Consider the following 19,831-nt stretch of genomic DNA (forward strand, 5'->3'; position numbering starts at 1 on the left):
AACTGATACTTAAGTATCCATTTCGCAACACTAGTCCAGGTGGAACTCCAGGTGCTCTGTGGGGAGGTTCATCTGAACCCTCCTCTAAACACCCCCTGGGTACGGGCCTGGTAAGGGAAGCAAGGGGTGATGATGTGCAGTAAACATCGGCACAAGGGAGACAAAACGAACAACCTGTGATGTTCAAGAAGGAATCCTAAAACTGATGTAAGTAGATCAAGATGAAAAGGATTTGTGTGTTAAAAACTGTTGGTGCCTTGTATACAGGAGCCTTGCACTAAAGGCAGTCAATAGGAGTAACCATTGGTGCAGCAAAGAGGCATTGTTAGCAAACAATGTTGCAATCAAGAAACATACATTATAATGAGCAAGGTAGTTTTTACCAACCGATGGTGCACAGGTATGCAACGTTGGACAGTCACTTGTAGCCCTCCAAATTCTTTTATCTGTAAGACTGCAGAATGAGCATATCATGAAATGTCTTAATCATGATTCGGGATGAATATGACTAATGAGTTTGCTATGAACAAAAGAGGTTATTTTGAATAGGCTTGATTAAAATATGCCGTGATTCTTACTTGGAGCGTATAAAAATAGATCATATTACAAACAAATAAGTCACTGTCATGTGGAGGCATTGAATTTATGTAAACTAAATTTGTTTTACACACCTAGGATGTGACACATGATTACAGATAAGTCCTGAATATGGAAACCTTTAGCTCTAAGTGCTATGTTCTTGTAATATTTGGTTTCATTACTAATGTCAAGAGTAACATTTTATCCCTACATCTGGCCATACCCATTTCCATGGCTGCCTCATGTACTTGGTGAACTGCTTGTTTCTATCAGACTAGTGTTAAGGAAGGTTGCCATCCCATCACTCCTTACAGGAAAATTTTAAAAATAATGCCTTGTGTATAAATGGAGAGCAGGAAGGTCTTTTGAAATTATGCTAGATTCCAACTTTCCAGGGACAATTCTGAAGAGAGCAGGCAGCCAGGAGCACCACAGGATGCCACATTTGGCAGCCCAACGTCCCTTTCTTCCAGTCAGGTGATGATAACAGATCATGTTGTGGTTGAGAATGAAGAATGAATGGCGACACTTGAATGTGTTGAAGACAGTTTTGCTTGGTGAGATGTCCATACATTGATCAAGCATTTTCAGGTTATTTTGGAATTCCTGTCATTTTAGCACAAACAGGAATAAGAGGCGGCAGATGTGGATAATTGATATACCTTACATTTATATTTATTTATGATAGAACAAGAGAGTATAACTGGCTGTAATATAACAAAGTGCTTGTTTAAAGTACAGCAGTTTTATAAATGTTATATTGGGTTGGTGATCATTTACCAAAGAGCAGTTAACATTTACCTCTGGCTACGTAAATACTTATCTCACCAGTCTGTATATAGCTATTGGATTAACAGGATTACTGTAGCTTCAGTTGGAGACAAATAAAGGGATTTTGACGTAAGGAAAAATCTATTTCTGGGCGATTGGCTCGTGTCGCCAGCGAAATATCCTTTAATCTATTATTTCTAGGGTAAATGTACTAACACATACCAGAGAATAAATAAAATAAAGAAAGAAAAAGGTCAGTATAACTGACTCGCTCACCCTCCAAGAGGGTGTCGGTATGAACACTAGGCGAGTGAGACCACTACCACGAGCCAAATACCAATAGAAATCTCCCACAACAAAACCCTCCATGAGGAGAGCCGACCCACAGAGTGAGCAGCTCGTACTACTACTACTCCATCCCATGCTGCCGACTGCTGCGCCTCTGGTGGCCATCCTGAAGTTAGCAGACAATCTTGGGCGAAGGGATGGGTAGGGTGGGATTTCGCTGGCGACACGAGCCAATCGCCCAGAAATAGATTTTTCCTTACGTCAAAATCCCTTTTCTGGGCTCAGCTCGTGTCGCTGCGCGAAATCGTACCAGAGAAATAGCACAAGATTGTAAACAAAAGTAATAAAATAAATCAGAATAGGTCTCAAATAAAAAATATAGTAAATATAAAAAAAGACTATAATTGCTAAAAAGATACAAAACACAGTGATAACAAAATAGAAATATGCTTAAATTACCCTTAATTCTAAACATGTTTCTTATCATAAGGTAATTTACATATGTACAGAGGTAAATGGCTTACATGTACAAAATGGTATCTGTGTAAAGGCATGTATCAAAAATATAATAGCAATTAGAGTAGTCCAATGAACAAATTAAACAACAATGATAATATATAAGGAATGCATATGACTTAATATACAAAACCCGTAGCCATTATAAATGAGATGTATCCCCTAGCATAAAAATAAGGGGTAACATCCATGAGATCAAAATCCATAATCATCTGTGAGTGTCCCTAGCAAAAACTAAGGGGCACCCACTACATCATCATAAAAGCAGCTAAGACACCAGGTGAATGTAAATGAACACGGTAGGAATAGACGAACTGTTGGGTGAAGCAGGTAGAAAGGAGGACTGAATCTTCTACTACAAATTAACTAGAATCAGGGGAAACTATGTTCCCGCTGCTACTCTGCTGAAAATTTCAGAGCTTCCAAGGACTTAAGGTAATGGCGTTTGAACACTGTCGGCGATTTCCATCCGGTATACTTTTTCAACTCATCGAAGTTCATGTGTTGGAAATAATTAATTAAGAGGTGGCTACTGCCCTAACATCATGTGCTTTCGGGAAAGAGTCAGGATTGGCTTGCTTAATAAAGTACAGGATTTGCTGCCTGATGCCTTTAATGGATAAAGTACCACCTTTTCCCTCTTAAAGAGGGGACCCGATGAGGATGAGGAGGTCCTGGACAGAAAGGCTCGTAAGGTTGTAACTGGGCAAAGAGATACATCTTGTGGAAGGGGTAGTACCTTCCAGGGTTCCCACCTCATCAAAGGATCTTCATTCTTTGCTAAAAAGCTACGTTCCGGAGAAAGTAGTACTTCCCCTGTGGGAAGGAATTGAATATGATCCGGATCTCTGGATAAAGCCGACAGTTCTGAAATTCTTGCTCCTGAAGCTAAGCTTAATAAAAACAGGTTTTCCTTAAGAGCATTATAAACGAGCATGTGTCATTATCGGTTTCTGAAGCCAGTTTTAGAACATCGTTTAAGAACCATGAAACTGACGTAGGCCTTACAGCAAGGTCTAAGTCTAGCACATGCCTTAGGAATAGACGAGAAGTAGGAATCCGTCAAGTCTATGTTGAACCCAAATTGAAATATCTTTTTCAAGGCTGACTTGTTTGTCGTAATCGTGCTAGCTGCTAAACCTTTTTCAAATAAGGATCTGAAAAAGGATATAGCTGTAATTAACTGTCATGATTCTAATATCAGATTCTCTCAGGAAGAGTTGCTAACTTTTGACAGCAGCATCGTACTGTCTCAAAGTTGAATCCCTTTTATCGGATTCCAAGAAGAGAATATTCTGAGGGTCAATATTCGCATCTTTTTTTGCCGCAAACTTCATGAAATCCATAAAGTTAGGGTTTTGAGAATCCCTGAGGAAGCGAACACAGTCTTCGTTTGTACTGACTGGGAGAGCTTGGGATTGGGGATCCGAAGAGGACGAAGGCCCAGCTCCAGAATTAGGGGATACCAATTGCTCTTCGGCCAGTCTGGGGCTACTAGAGCCACTTGACCCTTGAACGTCCTGAGTTTGTTTAAAACTTTCATAAGAAGATTCACTGGGGGAAAGACATAAATCTTCTTCCAGTTGTTCCAGTCTAGCAGCCAGGGCGTCCGTGGCATAGGCCAGAGGGTCCAGGTTGGGGGCTACATAACAGGGAAGTTTGTGATTCGCTTGAGATGCGAAGAGATCCACCTGTAGCCCTGGGACTCTTTGAAGGATCCATTGGAACGAACTGTTGTCCAGTGACCATTCCGACTCTAGGGGCACTGATCGGGATAACGCGTCTGCTATGACGTTTCTCACTCCAGCTATGTGAGTGGAGGAGAGATGCCAACTGAACTTGTCTGCCAGGGAGAGATGGCTACCATCACATGATTTAGATGACGTGACTTGGAGCCTCCTCTGTTTATACAATGTACTACCACTGCGCTGTCCAGAACTAGCTTTATGTGGGAGTACTTTGGTGGGCGCAACCTTTTTAGAGTCAAGAACACTGCCATTGCCTCCAGTACGTTTATATGGAACTGACTGAACTGAGGTGACCAAGTTCCTTGAACCTTTTGGATCTGTGAATACCCTCCCCAACCGCTTAAGGACGCGTCTGTGTGGATGGTAATCCCCGGTGGAGGGAACTGAAGGGGTACTGACACTGACAAATTCTTGACTTTCGCCCACGGCCGAAGACGATTCTTTAGAATCAGAGGGACTGAGGATAGTTTGTCCCTGGCCCTGACATTTGCTCGTGAGCGCCAGATTCTGGTTAGGTCTTTCAGTTTGGCTTTCATTAAGACGTTCGTCACTGATGCAAAAACTGGAGAGAACCCAGGATCCTCTCCTGAGCTCTCCTTGACGCCAGTTTGTGACTTAGAAATTGCTTGACTGACTTCGCTATTTCTTTCCTTTTGGTTGATGGAATCGACAGAGTAGGGAGGATAGATTCCATTGAATGCCCAGCCCCACTGAAAGTCTGACTCTGGAGTGACGTCTTGACTTGGTCCTGTTTATCTTGAAGCCTAGATATTCCAGGAACTGAATCACTTTCAGTGTAGCTCTGTTGCATTCCTCGACTGTTGAAGCCCAGATCAACCAATCGTCGAGATACGCTACTACCATAATCCCTTGTGATCTGAGTTGTTGCACTACAGCTTCCGCTAGTTTCGTGAACACCCTGGGTGCCACGTTGAGTCCGAAGGGAACTACCTTGAAGGAGAATGCCTGGTCTCCTATCTTGAAACCCAGATACGGACGGAAGTGTCTTGCAATAGGGATATGATAGTAGGCGTCTGTAAGATCGATAGAGGTGGTGACGGCCCCACGGGGAAGTAAGGTCCGCACCTGTGAGATCGTGAGCATCTTGAACTTGTCGCAGCGGATGGCTAAGTTTAAGCGGGACAAGTCTAAGATTACCCTTCTTTTTTGTGAGCCTTTCTTGGCACGCTGAACAAGCGACCTTGAAATTTTAATCTCTTGACTCTCGCTATAGCTCCTTTCTGAAGGAGGTCCTTTGCGTACTCTGTCAATTTCTTTGGAAGGAAGTTGACGGAAAGGTCTGGATGGAGGTGGGTTCGTCAACCAGCTCCAACCCAGGCCTTTTGACACTATGCTCTGAGCCCATTCGCTGAAGTTCCACCGGTGGCGAAAGTGAAACAGCCTCCATCCTACCTGAAGTTCTTCATTGGTTCTGGTAACCGCCTCGGCCTCCTCTGAAGTGCTTTCCCCTGTTAAAGGGGCCTCCCGATCCTCTCCCACGAAAGGAACGCTTACCTCGCTCCCTACCAGAGCGGTCATACTTCGTGAAGCTTGACTCTCGAAGGCTTGATTGTAAGCTGGAGAGATGGCGTAAGAGGTGAGGGCTGAGGCTGAGGGGATATCACCATAAATTGGCTGTGATTGAGCCTTAGAGGTGGAAGGTTGGGGGGCTGTTTGCACTAAGGGCACCGCTGGAACTTGCTGAGGAAAGCGTGGCTGCTTTTTCTGGTAAGGATGGAAACGCCTAGGTTTCCTCTGTCCTTACCTTTAGGTGTTAGGTCTTGTCTCCTCTTAGCCGTAAGGCCCCAACGGTCCTTAAGGCTCTGGTTCAGCCTCGTAGCCTCTGACTGGACTTCCTTCACCATAGCTTCTGGGAAGAGATCTGCTCCCCAGATGTTAGACGAGAGTAACCTATTCGGCTCATGTCGAATGGTTGCCTCTTGTAGGACATGCTTCCTACAATTCGTTCTAGCAGTGGCAAACTCAAACATATCCGACTGTACCGTTTGAGTCAGGGCTTTGGTCATGAGCTTAAAAAGCGGTTCTGAGCCATAAGCTATGGTTGCTACCTCGGACATAGCCATAGATTTAATTGATCTGGCTAATCGCGATTTCGCGTCAAATTCAGCCTGAATAAGGCCATCTGGGAGCCTTGGTAGCTTTTCACCAAACTGCTCCATAGCACAGTCCGGTTTGAGTTTGCCAGCTGAGAAGGTGTTTGGCAAGACCTCCCACAATTCTCCGGCTGAAGGGAGCAACGGAGATGTGGGATCTGCTTCCTTCAATTGAGGCATGGGTTCCCCCTTCTGGGCCGCTGGGATGGTAGACCTCGCGATCTTTGTCAGGAACGGGAGCGGGGTACTACCTCATCCATTTGTGAAAATGGTAAAGGGACTCTTGAAAGGTTGTATCCTGGTATTAGAACAATCCATGTCCTCTAAACATCTGAGCCATTCTCTCTGAGCCTGGTCTCGTGAATAGAGGGACTGTCTCCTTTGGTACCCTATCATCCCGAAAACCAATGGCTGAAGCTGTAAGCCTTGCGTAGCCTAATGAACGGGGAGGCTGGAGGTCTTCCGGGAAGAACTCGAAGTCCTCTATCCTTCGAGTTCCGAATTCCGGTATGGAAATGAGAACCGTCTTGGAAGGGGGCGTATGACGCTACTCTCCATGGATTGTTCATCGAGAACGGATGGTAGCGAGTCATACGGAGGAAGCTGAGTTCCACTCGTATTGGAAAGTGGAGGAGAGGCTAGAGGGGCTTCTCTCAGTCCGGCTATAATGGAGTCTTGGGAAGTAATCCTATCCGACAGACGAGAGATCATTTGTTCCATGCTACTCTTTAGGGACCCCACCAGATCGCCCACCTGTTGCAACAGGCCAGCATTGGAGTCCAAGGCCGGAGCTGCTGCGGATGGTGGAGGGGTGGCCCTGAATCGGAACCAAGGGTAGCGGAACTGGTGACTCTGCCGGGGTGCGAGATCTCTCTCTGGAGGATTTACTCCTCGAGGACTTAGAGCCGGAGCTAGAAGCTTTAGACCTGTCTGCTCCGGGATTCGCAGCCGGAGACTTACGTGAGGAGGATGACGCCGAAGTCGACTTCTTAGACGACGAGACGTCTTAGTCAAGGATTTCACTGCTGACCCTTGACCTTAGGTCTAACCGAAGCGTCAGGAGGAGTATATAATTCATCACCTGTAAAGCCTTGGAAGGATGGAGAGGTTCAGGAGTAGAAGAAACAGTTACACCCAAGGGTGACCCTTGGGTGTCCACCCTACTTACCTCGACCAACAGGTCGTCTACACCTACCATAGGTTCCACATTAATATCTAGAGTCGCGACGTCCGTGGAGATATCCTGGTCTTGATCAGTTAATGAGGCAGCCAGCTGTTGTTGGATGAAGGCGATAGTAGGGGCCGCCTATACTGGGTCGACGTAACCTGTCGCCTTGCCTCCGGGGAAGATTAACAGCGCCAACCGCTTCTCCAAGATGTAGGGCATACCCTTGGCGGCGTTCTTCCCAAAACCGCCGACCCAGGCCCGCAGGGTTGCCAAGTGCGGTATCCTTCACTGCCGGCGCCTGGAGAGAGGGCGTAGATTAGATTTAAGAATCACTTAAAATCTAAAAACTTAAAATATAACTTAAACTTAGAAATGCCTAAGTTAAAGTGGATGAATGAAAACTTAAGCACTAAAACAGAAGCGGAGCAGCTACCGGAGATGGAATACTCACCCCTTCTAAAAGCTGGCTCACCAGATCGTAACATATGGTACACGTCTCATGGTACCAGACCTGGATGTCCCCGTGCAGCGTCGCGCATGGAGCATGGGACCGGCAAACTTCGTGTCCACATGGGGTCCTGAAGTGTGGCGGCGCATCCCGGATGCTCACAGTTGGTGGCCTGTAAGTGGGAAGACACATGAGTATCTTAAAGAATAACACTTACAGGCTAAAGGACAGAAGCACTCCGTTGCATGCCGGAGCTCGGAAAAAAATTTGGGCATAACCCCCCCTGCCTCGCCTGAATAGGCTATAATCCCGGAGATATCCGGTAAGACATGTAAGGGAGGGGGGGAAAAGGTTTAAGGTACTTAAGATAAACTTATAGTTAATCTAATAACGCTTAAACCTAAAACTCAAACGAACCGGACCAAGTCCAGTGCGTAGCGGAGTTTAGTAACTCAGCAATGGCGGTAAGGTTAGCGGGACCCACCGTATGTTCCGGTCCACTCTACTGGGTGGACTAACATCTTCCCGCTGGATGCCAGGACTCCGAACAGGAAAGGAGTCCTAGCAAGGTCGGGAAGCGAGGAGACATACAGGCTCGAGCGAACCGGAGCGACAAGGAAGCAACGGATGGGGGGAAAGGCCAGTACCCCCCACCCCCCCACCACATCACCACCGGGCCGGACCGAGAAGCCGGAGAGGTCGCGTCCAGTCTGGGTCTGTCCCGTCTCCCTGGCCCCTCCGCCTGGGGGGAGAGAGGGAGGCATGCTCGGGTATGTGGAGCGAGCGTGGGCAGACCGACCCACCCTCCCCGACTCTATGGAAGAGCGGAGGAGGGGGGTGGGGGGAAGGGACTGGGCAGGCGTCTGGCTCTTCGTGATCGCGTAGTGACCACGAGGCGGTAAGACTAAAATAAGACAACTAAGCCTAGGACCAACCAACTGATCAGAGAGATGCTAAAGGGAAGCAACCGAACTGATGAGCGGTAGCATAGGCTCAAGGAGCCAGGACCTAGGCTAAGCCAGACGCCTAACTAACCTAACCATAACAAAATACATGGTATAATAAAATAAAATAAAAGAAAGAAAACAATATAGTAGGAGAAAAAATCCAGGAGTGTAGCGACTAACCCGAAGGAAAGTCTACCACTCAAAGCTAGTCAGAGGCCGAGACTAAGAGCCGGGACTAGGGTCTGGAAAGAAGAAGCCTACATAAGGTAAAAGGCATGCATGGATGACAAACCTGAGTAGACAGTACCCTAAGTAAAAATGGATAATAAATATAGAGCGTACATAGATAAGGGGATGTTCTAGGTATGGGAGACCGAGAACGAACCCACCACGCGGCAGAACCATGCTGCCATGCTTCCGACCCGAGTTCGTATTTATACCTAAAAAACGGCAAATACTAACTGAGGGCCGGAAAAAACCAACTAACCATAAATACTGAGTACTTAACTTAGCTGCTGCAATAGCTGCACGCTCCATCATAGATAAATCCAACGAAAGGGCACAAAAAAACACAGAGAGAAAAATATCACGTGTGACTCGTGAGAGCTAATTAAAAGGATGGCCACAGAGGCGCAGCAGTCGGCAGCATGGGATGGAGTAGTAGTAGTACGGAGCTGCTCACTCTGTGGTTCGGCTCTCCTCATGGAGGGTTTTGTTGTGGGAGATTTCTATTGGTATTTGGCTCGTGGTAGTGGTCTCACTCGCCTAGTGTTCATACCGACACCCTCTTGGAGGGTGAGCGAGTCAGTTATACTGACCTTTTTTCTTTATTTTATTTATTCTCTGGTATGTGTTAGTACATTTACCCTAGAAATAATAGATTAAAGGATATTTCGCGCAGCGACACGAGCTGAGCCCAGAAAAGAAAGTTTAAGGACATCGGTATTATCTCTGATTATTCCACCAAGAATAATTGGGATATAACAATAATTCTCTCAGTCAGTAGTGTCACTGGTCCACGCCTCTACTACTGTTCCACTCCTCTACTTAGCTTAAAGTACTAATAGCTCAAGCTTAGGGAATTCTTCACAGCACAGAAACTGTCTTACCTAAATTCAGTAGGTGCTCAGTCTATCTCAAAGCAATGGTTTTTTTTTTTTTTTAACAAATGTAACATTTTCGAAATAATTTTATATACATATAAACCTGCGACTAAAAAACATTGCAGCTGGTTAAGACTATGTGGATAATGACCAGTTCCACAAACTGGTAGATGTGCTGAGTGACCTGAATGCATACGCATACAGGTGGAAGCTGGAACTAATTTTTTTTCCTGCTCTGGGGCATGCTTGGAGTCTGCCACTGTAGATGTAGGTACTGTACTGTTGTAAATCAGTGAGTTTGCATTTAAAAAAGTTAATTTAATCATTTTTTAATGGCATTTTTTTTCCAAGGATGGAAGTGCTCCTGTAGGTATGTAAGAGTGGCATCAAGATCCCAAGGTAAAAATTAAAAAGTAAAGAAGTTTCTTCCCTTTTTTCTTATATGAGAAGGCTGAGAGGATGGGTATCTTTATGCTCATACCAAGCTGAAGCTTGAATATAAAAGTCTAATCTTAAAGGAAGTGATAGAGCCATCTAAAAGAGAGAAGATTATAAGACAGCCTCTAAAAGAGGGAAGATTATTGGATTTGGTTTAAAGTATGTGTAGATGCATGAAACGGCTGTATAACTGAGTTAGCCTCCTTTACAAAAGAACTTGATCCTCGTTTCAGCAGTTAGAGGATGGATCTGGTAAGATTACTGTCCTGTCTTCTCACTGTGTAAAGTCACTCCTAATTTTGGGGTACCAGTCCTTTGTGTTGTGAAAAAAAAAGAGAGAAATAAAACAATACATCTTACTATTTTTCCCGTGAAAACTTGAATCCTTCCTACATCTGGCTTGTCTGGCTCAGAGTATGTTGGACTTCCAACTATGAGGTCACTTAAACCATCTCCATTCACATCGGCAGCAATAAGGGCAGCTCCAAAGTTTTCTCCCAGCTGACTGCCTTTGTACTTAGTCCAGATATTCAGAGATTTATAGGTTGAGAAGGAAAATATCAGTACCTGGAATTGTGATTCCTTATGTTAGTTGTGATTTTGTATTGAAGGCAAAAAAAGATTGTGTGCGCTACTGATTAAGCACACATGTTAATCCATCAATTATCTGACTTCATATTATATGGACACAACCGGACCACCCAGGAGCCAAAGATGTACACATATATATATATATATATATAGGATTATATATATATTAATATATATATAGAATATATCTATATAAGATATATCCATATAATATATAGATATAGATACTATACGTATAATATAATATATAAATATATATATCTCATAGATATATATAGATAATATAATATATATATACTATAATATATACTATATATATATATACTATATATGATATATATATACATATATATATATATATATATAATATATCGATATATATATTTTATACAAATATTATATATCATATATATATATATCTATATATATGTCTATACTATATATATATATAGATATATATCTATATATATCAATATATATAATATATATATATATAAATATATATATATATAGATTATATATTCTATATATATATATATGTATATATATATATATATATATAGATATATATATATTTACAGGTACACAATCCTTTATATAAATACATACATACACAAACAAACACACACACACACACACACACACACACACATATATATATATATATATATATATATATATATATATATATATATATATATATATATATATAATACTAATATTTACATATGTGTGTGTGTATGTGTATGTATGTAGTATATAAAGGATTGTGTACCTGTAAATATATATATATATATATATATATATATATATATATATATATATATATATATATATCTGCAGTATGATCCTCAAACATCACTTCAGGAAAGCCGAAGACACATGAATGTTTTAAAAGAAAATTTATTCATTAAGAAACGTTTCACACATGACTATGTCAATCATCATTCTGAAAAAGGACAAAATAATAACATTAAAATATTAAACATACACAGAATTCTTAAAATGACAATTAAAATACATTAAAAGATAAAAAAATAGAAGCAAGGTATTAGGGTATTCTAAGGATGCAGATTATCTGACTACCTTAGTCATTATATATAAAAAGACTCATTCCATCGTTAAACAGTGGTTGCTCTTCAGCTCAACTATATCTGGCACAGTCGTCATGGAGGTTGGGTTCCTTCTTTGGTCATTCTATCTTCTTCCGTTGTACCAGAAGGTTGGTGTAACAGCAGTAGTTTTTACATTGCTTCTTTTTTTTTTATCTTTTAATGTGTTTTAATTGTCATTTTAAGAATCCTGTGTATTTTTAGTATTTTAATTTTATTATTTTGTCACTTTTCAGACTGATGATGCACATAGTCATGTGTGAAACGTTTCTTAATGAATAATTCTTCTTTTAAAACATCCATGTGTCTTCGGCTTTCCGGATATTTAGTGATGCATATATATAAATATAATATATAATATATATATATATATATAAACTGTATAATGTGTATATATCTATATCTATTCTTAAGCTATATATATAATATCTATATATATATATATATATATATATTATATATTATATATATATAATATATATTATATATATTAAATTTATATGTGGTGTATATATCTATTATCTATATCTATAGCTATATATATATAATATATGATATATATATATATATATATTATATATATATATATATATATATATATATATATATATATATAATTTATGCATTAGAAATATTAGAAAAGACATGTATAATAAAAAAAACTCACTGCACCTTCGAAATCAGTAAATTTACAAAAGAATTTACAATAAATATACTCCAAATTTGTTACATTAGAAAAAATATGTGTAACTTGGTAAAATATAAGAACGTCTTGTGAAAATGGCCTCACAGTGCAACACAGTGAAAATTTGGGGCGAACAATCGTGTGGTCACGCATGAAATTGAAATGCTGTTAGAGTGGCAGTCAGTAGCCAACCTCAAACTGAACGATAAAAAATGGGAATTTCACGCACACTATGGTTGCGCAAACATCACACAGCTGGCATATTATTTTGTGTCAATTCATTCACCCTCAAAAATAACATTCATTTTTTGCTAGAAGAATAAAGTGATCGGTGTTACCAGGTTTATTATTTTACGAGATATATATATATATATAATATCTATATATATATATGTGTGTGTGTGTGTGTGTTTATATATATGTGTGTGTTTTTATGTGTACAGGCAGTCCCCAGCTTGCAACGGCCTTGGCTTTCGATGTTCCGAGTCTGCGACGCTTTTCAATTATATTTATCAGAAATTATTTCCAGGGTTACAGCGCTTACAATGCAGATCTGACAGATGAAATTTTACTTAAAAAATGCAAAATAATCAATATTTGAATGTTTTTCTTGATGAAAAATGCAATAAAAATGCAGTTTACAGAGATTTTAATATACCCAAAGCATTGAAAGTAAGGTTTTCTTAGGATTTTTGACGAATTTCCGGCTTACGACGATTTTTGGCTTACAGCGTCTCAAGAACGGAAATCCCGTCATACACTTGGTTATTGGCGATCCGGTTTTATGGTGCTTGTCTAGCACTATAAAATCGGCCATTTATGGTGTCATAATGGGACAAGTTCCAGTTATCAACGCCATAAGGATGTTTATGATGCCAATAACCAGTTATTGGCGCCATAAATCACTGAGCTTCGGTTAATGGTGGTTTTTGCTTCTTGGCACACCCCTGGAAAGGAACCCCCGCTGATAACTGGGGACTGCCTGTATATGTATATTCTATACAATATATATATTATATATAAATGTATTTGTAGTAATATTATATATTCATTATACACACACACACACACACACATATATATATATATATATATATATATATATATATATATATATATATATATATACATACATACATACATATATAAACAAACATACGTATATATAATACACATATATAATTACTCATACATACACACGGCTTACGACGTTCCGAGGTTACAACACTTTACAATTATATTTATCTGAAATTATTTCCAGGGTTATGGCGCTTACAACACCAATCTGGTAGAAGAAAGGTCTCCAAAAATGCAAAACAATCAATATTTGAAGATTTTTTGGATGAAAAATGCTAAAAGAATGCAGTTTACATAGTTTTTAATGTACCTAAAGCATTAAAAGTAAGGTTTTCTTAGGATTTTTGACGATGTTCTGGCTTATGACATTTTACGGCTTATGGTGCGTCTCAAGAAAGGAACCCCCGTTGTAACCCAGGGACTGCCGTGTGTATATATATATATATATATAAAAGTCATATCACATTTCCGTGATTCATATACATATATCGAGCTACAATGTCCTTTAATTTCTAATTCACTCTACCTCGGAATTAATATATTTTCATATATGGTTAACCGAAGGGGAATTTTTTCTCGATAATAGAGTTGCCTGGACCTGGGCGCGAACCCATGGAGCCTTTCAAATCCAGGAACGTCAGTGAAGCTTTTACCTACTACACTGACGTTCCTGGATTTGAAAGGCTCCATGGGTTTGTGCCCAGGTCCAGGCAAGTCTATTATCGAGAAAAAAAATCCCCTTCAGTTAAGCATATATGAAAATATATTAACTCAGAGGTAGAGCGAATTAGATATTAAAGGACATTGTAGCTCGATATATATAATATATATTATATAGATATATATATATAGATATATATATATTATATCATATATATTATTATATATATATTATAATATATATATATATATATATATATATTATATAGATTTTATATAATATATATATATATATATATATATATATATATCACATTACATTACATTACATTCGTGATCATAACTCAATAGTACAAGACCTTTCCATGCATCTCTGCTCCCCTAGGAGCGCCTGTGACATAAAGCAGCTGATCCTTGTCGAAAAATCTACCAGATGTCACAGCATATCCAGAGAGGTCATAGTAGCTTAAACTGGGTTCTTGATCAGGCACCAAGGCAGAAGTGAACATCCTGTTTTCGGACAATGTAGGCCTTCGAAGAGGATAAAAAGGCACAATAGTGTCATCTCTCATGAGGATTACACCACCTGTAAAATGAAGAAGAGACGGCAAAATTAATCTCATCAACTGTTGTGGGCAAAGAACAGAATCAAATATGCTGTGAGCAAGGAGCAGAATAGAAAGTTTTGCATTTATGTGAGACACAAGATTGAACAGGGCTAGTTGTACACAAACCAGGTTTCACAAGAGAGAAAACTTAGCACAGTAAAACTGAAGAGCAGAAACTGGGACGGATTGATCCAGCAATCTTTCAGACTTATAGCTTTTGATATTTTGAGCTTGTGTAGCTCATCTCTTCTCAGCTAACATATTTATAAAGATTGTTTTTAAACGATTTAAACCAATACTAGTGGTGAATGCCGTTACAGGTCCCAGCGCTTGGCCTTGGGTCAAAATTCTATGTTCCATTGAAAAACAAATGGTGTGTTAATTTTTTGTGACTGTTTTAAATGGCATATCACTATCTAAGGAAGGATATCAGTGCCAGCTTCACTGAAAGGGAAATCAGGGTTGTTTTAGAGAGAAGGATGCTGATCAAGAGGGTAAATGTTGGCACTTTCTAGAAAGTATCTGGAACTTGGAGCCTTAGAAAGCTCATTTGAAATTTACAATAACTACTATGGTTTAGCTATAATTGTCAGTACTGAAGGCACTATATGAGGTGAACAGGTAAAAGCATGTAGAACAATAGTATTGTGCGAAGATGAATGGTTTTTGGTAATTTCTAGAGGTTTAAAATGCAATAGCTTTCCCTTGGAGATTTTTTTTTTTGTGTATTTAGTGAATGGGACTGTGCATGCAGTCTTGTTGCAAATTTTTGCTGATGATTTTGAGTTGCACTTATTTGTCATTGATGACGACCCCTGTCATGGCCACTAGCATTTGAGTCAAATCAGCATACCTAGAAATCTTAACTTATTTATGATTTATTACTTATACTGTGTATAGTTGAGTCTGGCCAATCAGTCATTTGTAAATGATATCCACTTCCATTTTGTATCTTTCCTTCCTCAGTTTCTATACTGGAAGTACTGGGCCAAGCAGTTGTCTCTGCTCTACCCTATCCAAGAGAAAGACCTGAAACTTACCTTCCCAGTAGTGGAGGCCTGGAGCACCAATGATCATTTCCTTTTGGTTGTCTGGAAAGTGGACAGACATTCCAGCCTGTCCCATTGAGTAGTAATATCGGTCGTCTTCATGGAAAACTAGAAAATGGAAAAGAATTTTATTAAAATTTACTATTCAATCATCTGACGTAATTTCACACTGTGCAGTCAGTCTATCTATTTAGAGTATTTTGTTTTGGACTCCCTGCTGCCTTTGATGTGAAGAATTTTTAGTTATCCATTTTGGTCGAGAGTGTTGGTACATTATTGTATTTTGGATATGCTGGAAAATTCTGTGAAAATGGATTGAAATTTAACTCAAAAAGTCAAGTTCTCTTACCAAGCCTTGAATAAGAATTTTAATTCCTTGTCATTTCATGACCCTAATTATATACCCATCCATTCCCACTACTTTTTTTCCATTTTGCTGCCCAACCTCTCTACTGGTACTTCTTTGTGCAACTATGAGGATGCAAGTTTCACCCATAAATCTTTGTAATTCAGTACTTTTATTTTCTGGATCTTTTTATCTTGCTGTTCAAGCACTCCAACTTCCTGCTTTCACTCTCATAAGAATGGCTGAAAGTGCTCCGTTGTTTGGCCTTATTGCCCAAATTTCTGGATTCATTCTTACTGCTAATTATAGCTTTTTGAATCGACAGTTTCATACTAAAACATTTCATTAAATATTTTTTTGTGGGGGTAGGTGTCAGTGATGAATTATTTTATCACATACATTCAGATATGGATTTTAAGACAATTGTATTGATTAGTCAACATACTTCAGTAGATTTACCCAACCGCAGAGTCATGCGAGAGTTGAATTTGGACGGTCAATTTGATTTGGGATAAGAAATAATAAATAGATGTGTTTCATCATACAACCGTTACTTTGTCAGCCATATCTGCAGCAGTAAGTAATCTTCTACACACAAATGTCCAAAAAGAATAAAAATCTCCTTTTCCACCATTCTGAGAGCATAATGGGATCCTTGAGGCTCCTTATTTAGTGGTTGTAAAAAATTGAGACTTGTAGTAGACCTATGTTGCACACAGCTTATTTGAAAGGCTTTTCGATTATCGATCATCTCGTCTTAAAATATTCATGTTTTTCTTTTCTTACAGAGTGCTTAAGCATTAACAGCCACAAGGAATGACTGTAGGGTAAACTTCTTGATGTAAATACAAGGAGTCCATAAAGTTCCAGTAAAAAAATAAAAATACCTGTAATGGTACTGGGACTTTATGGATACCCTGTATATGAGTGGCTGGGACTGTCCTTAGTGAAATTGCAGTCAGGATACTTGCATCTCAAAATGAACAATAATTAGGATATGCAGAAAAAAAAACTGTCGTCTTACCGTCCTTGAGTGGAAGAAATTTGTGAGCTGGGCTATCTTGAAGTGAAGCATTAAGCCAATAGCATGCTCCATTTATTTGTGATAGTTTATCCAATCTATTCTTCCACCGGGGAGCACATGTCTGTTGGAATGACCCAAATACTATTACATGCTTTCTGGAAGAGAATTATGGACAAATGTTTCTGAAATATTTGTATTTCTTGGATATCAGTTAACAATGACGTAGACATACGTTGCAGAAATCCATGTCGTTTACCTTTAATTCAATATATTGATTTTTCGGTAAAGACTGGATTCTAATATTATTAAGAATGTAATTGAAACTAATGTAGTACCTTCTTTTCTGGAAAAATAAAAATTTATCTAGGAATGAATACAAAACTCGTGAAAATATGCAGAATGTGTGCCAGTCTCCTTAAACAAAATCTGGAAAGTTTTTAAGAATGATTTGAGCAAAGTAAAAGGATAGTACTACATACTTTCAGTGACCATGTACGTTAGTAAAAATCAATATGATGCAGAGTGAAACGTCGTCATTCTTTTAAGAATTTTAGCAAAGATAATATACTACAGTCGACTCGCGTCTATTTGCGGTTCTGGATTCGTAGCCTCACCTATTCGCGGATTTTTTCTGTAGATTGTATATCCACATTATTGGCGGAAAATGTTTCATTTTTATATTTCCGTGACTCAATACATTTTTCATGTTAAAACTACCAAAATAGGCAGTTGTAAGCCTTTTCAGAGGGGCACCAAGTATTCACGGATTTTAGCTATGGGGGTGGGGGCGGAATTTGTGGTCCTTATCCCTTGTGAATTCCAGGGATCAACTGTACAACATTCTGAACCAATTCTTCTTGCAATTCTGACTTGTTGCATATGGTCAGAAATCTTCTGGTTTGTTTAATGTAAAGTTTAATAAAGCTGCCAACTTTGAAAATCCTAGTAAAGACTAATCAGGCTACCAACTTTGACAAGCTTAGTGAAGTCTAATCAAGCTGCCAACTTTGAAAAGCCTAGGCCTATAGGAGAAGAGATGAAGAATATCGTTGAGTAGGATGAGAGCACCAAACTTTTCTGCTGGAAGCACCAGCATTTCAAAAAAAGGAAATACTAAAGTAGATTCACATCAACCTTGCATTTGATGTCTATGCCCGTCCCTTATGACGCTCTTGATTGGCTGTTGATAAGCCCGTCACAGGGCTGGAAACTCTGTCTTTCTCGAGAGTTCACATAGGCAGGATGTGTGTTCCTCCTCTCCTGAGGGATACGTCTTCCAAAAGTATACCTCAGGAGAGGTGGAACACATCCTGTCCATGTGAACTCTCGAGAAAGACTGAGAGTTTCCAGCCCTGTGACTGGCTTATCAACAGCCTATCAGGAGCGTCGTAAGGGACAGGCATAGACATCAAATGCACAGTTGATGTGAATCTACTATAGGAATCACACTGAGATAGCCGGTGACTGTTGGTCTCATATCAAGTTATCCAAAAGGAGATTGAAAGACTAATCACGGACAAAGATCTCAAAGATTGAGATGGCTTAGGCTAATTATATGAGGTTGATGGAATAGTACAAGGGAATTCAATGATTGATTGTAAGTTACTAGTGACACTGATGCTGTAGTAGGTAGGGAAGTAACGGGATATAGACTACTATGAGGTGACAGAAAAAATGAAGATTGATGTGAATGAATATCTAGTGGGGAAAAAGAGAGCAGCAAGGAGAGGGTGGGGAGAGAACTCGTTCCATGCTGTACCTCAAAAGTGGGAAATTTGATGAAAAAAAAAGGATTACAGCCAATAAACATCATGTTAACAGGAAGACCTGAAGATAAAATAGACTTTTGCAAATTTGAATAGAACTTTTTCAGGGATATTGTTATTATTATTATTTATTATTAATTACTGTGTGAGGACCAGAGAGTACGACAGGTAGCTGGGTACTGATAGATAATACTGTTGATGTTGTTGAAGATTAAGCCCGCCTTGTGCTGGCACGGGCTTTTGCTCCTGGAGCAGCCCGTAGGATAAATTATGTAGGTAAACAAGCTGTAAAGGAGGCTGCGGACGGATATGTAGTATCCTACCTGAACAGAGAGAAACTGGGTCAGGTCCAGAAGGATTTGTGTTTTCTCGGAGACATACTACATTTAACGATAATAAGATATGCAAATAATGAAATTACACGAGTTATACATCGGTGGAAAGGCCGGGGAACGCTCTGTAGAATGGTTAAGGAACAACGCGGCTTGATAAGGAGATACAATAAAAATATAGAAAAAGCGTTGTCCTTACAACTGCTTGCTGCTCTCCATACAATGCACGTTATATGCTGTGACAGCTTAACTTGTTTATGTTTGAAGATGTTGAGGTAAAGAGAAAAATGAACTACTGTGGAAGAGGATAGAGCAGAACAAATAATACTTTTATCTCTATGGTCTGATTAAACTGTGAGGACCTGAGAGTAAGACATGTAGCTGGGTACTAATAATTTATTAGTTGTTGTTGAAGATTAAGCTGGCTTTATGTCCGCACGGGCTCTTGCTCAAGAGCAACC

General features: G+C 39.6%; 1 protein-coding gene and 1 long non-coding RNA gene across 3 annotated transcripts in view; both read right to left on the reverse strand.

Moving 5' to 3' along the window:
• The window catches only part of LOC135203126 (uncharacterized), a 228,735-nt gene that overhangs the window by 75,029 nt on the left and 133,875 nt on the right, over positions 1-19,831 (reverse strand). The gene's annotated exons all lie outside the window — the stretch shown is intronic.
• The window catches only part of LOC135203124 (integrin alpha-PS3-like), a 57,288-nt gene that overhangs the window by 29,557 nt on the left and 7,900 nt on the right, over positions 1-19,831 (reverse strand). For both annotated transcript variants that reach the window (XM_064232769.1, XM_064232768.1), the window contains exons 5-8: positions 17,273-17,393; positions 15,894-16,010; positions 14,605-14,831; positions 10,481-10,687 (exon numbers count right to left, since the gene is read on the reverse strand). In XM_064232769.1, the coding sequence (XP_064088839.1) occupies positions 10,481-10,687; positions 14,605-14,831; positions 15,894-16,010; positions 17,273-17,393 (672 nt within the window). The remainder of the gene's footprint in view (positions 1-10,480; positions 10,688-14,604; positions 14,832-15,893; positions 16,011-17,272; positions 17,394-19,831) is intronic.

The sequence above is a fragment of the Macrobrachium nipponense genome, chromosome 33, assembly GCF_015104395.2.
Source record: "Macrobrachium nipponense isolate FS-2020 chromosome 33, ASM1510439v2, whole genome shotgun sequence".
Lineage (NCBI taxonomy): Eukaryota > Metazoa > Arthropoda > Malacostraca > Decapoda > Palaemonidae > Macrobrachium > Macrobrachium nipponense.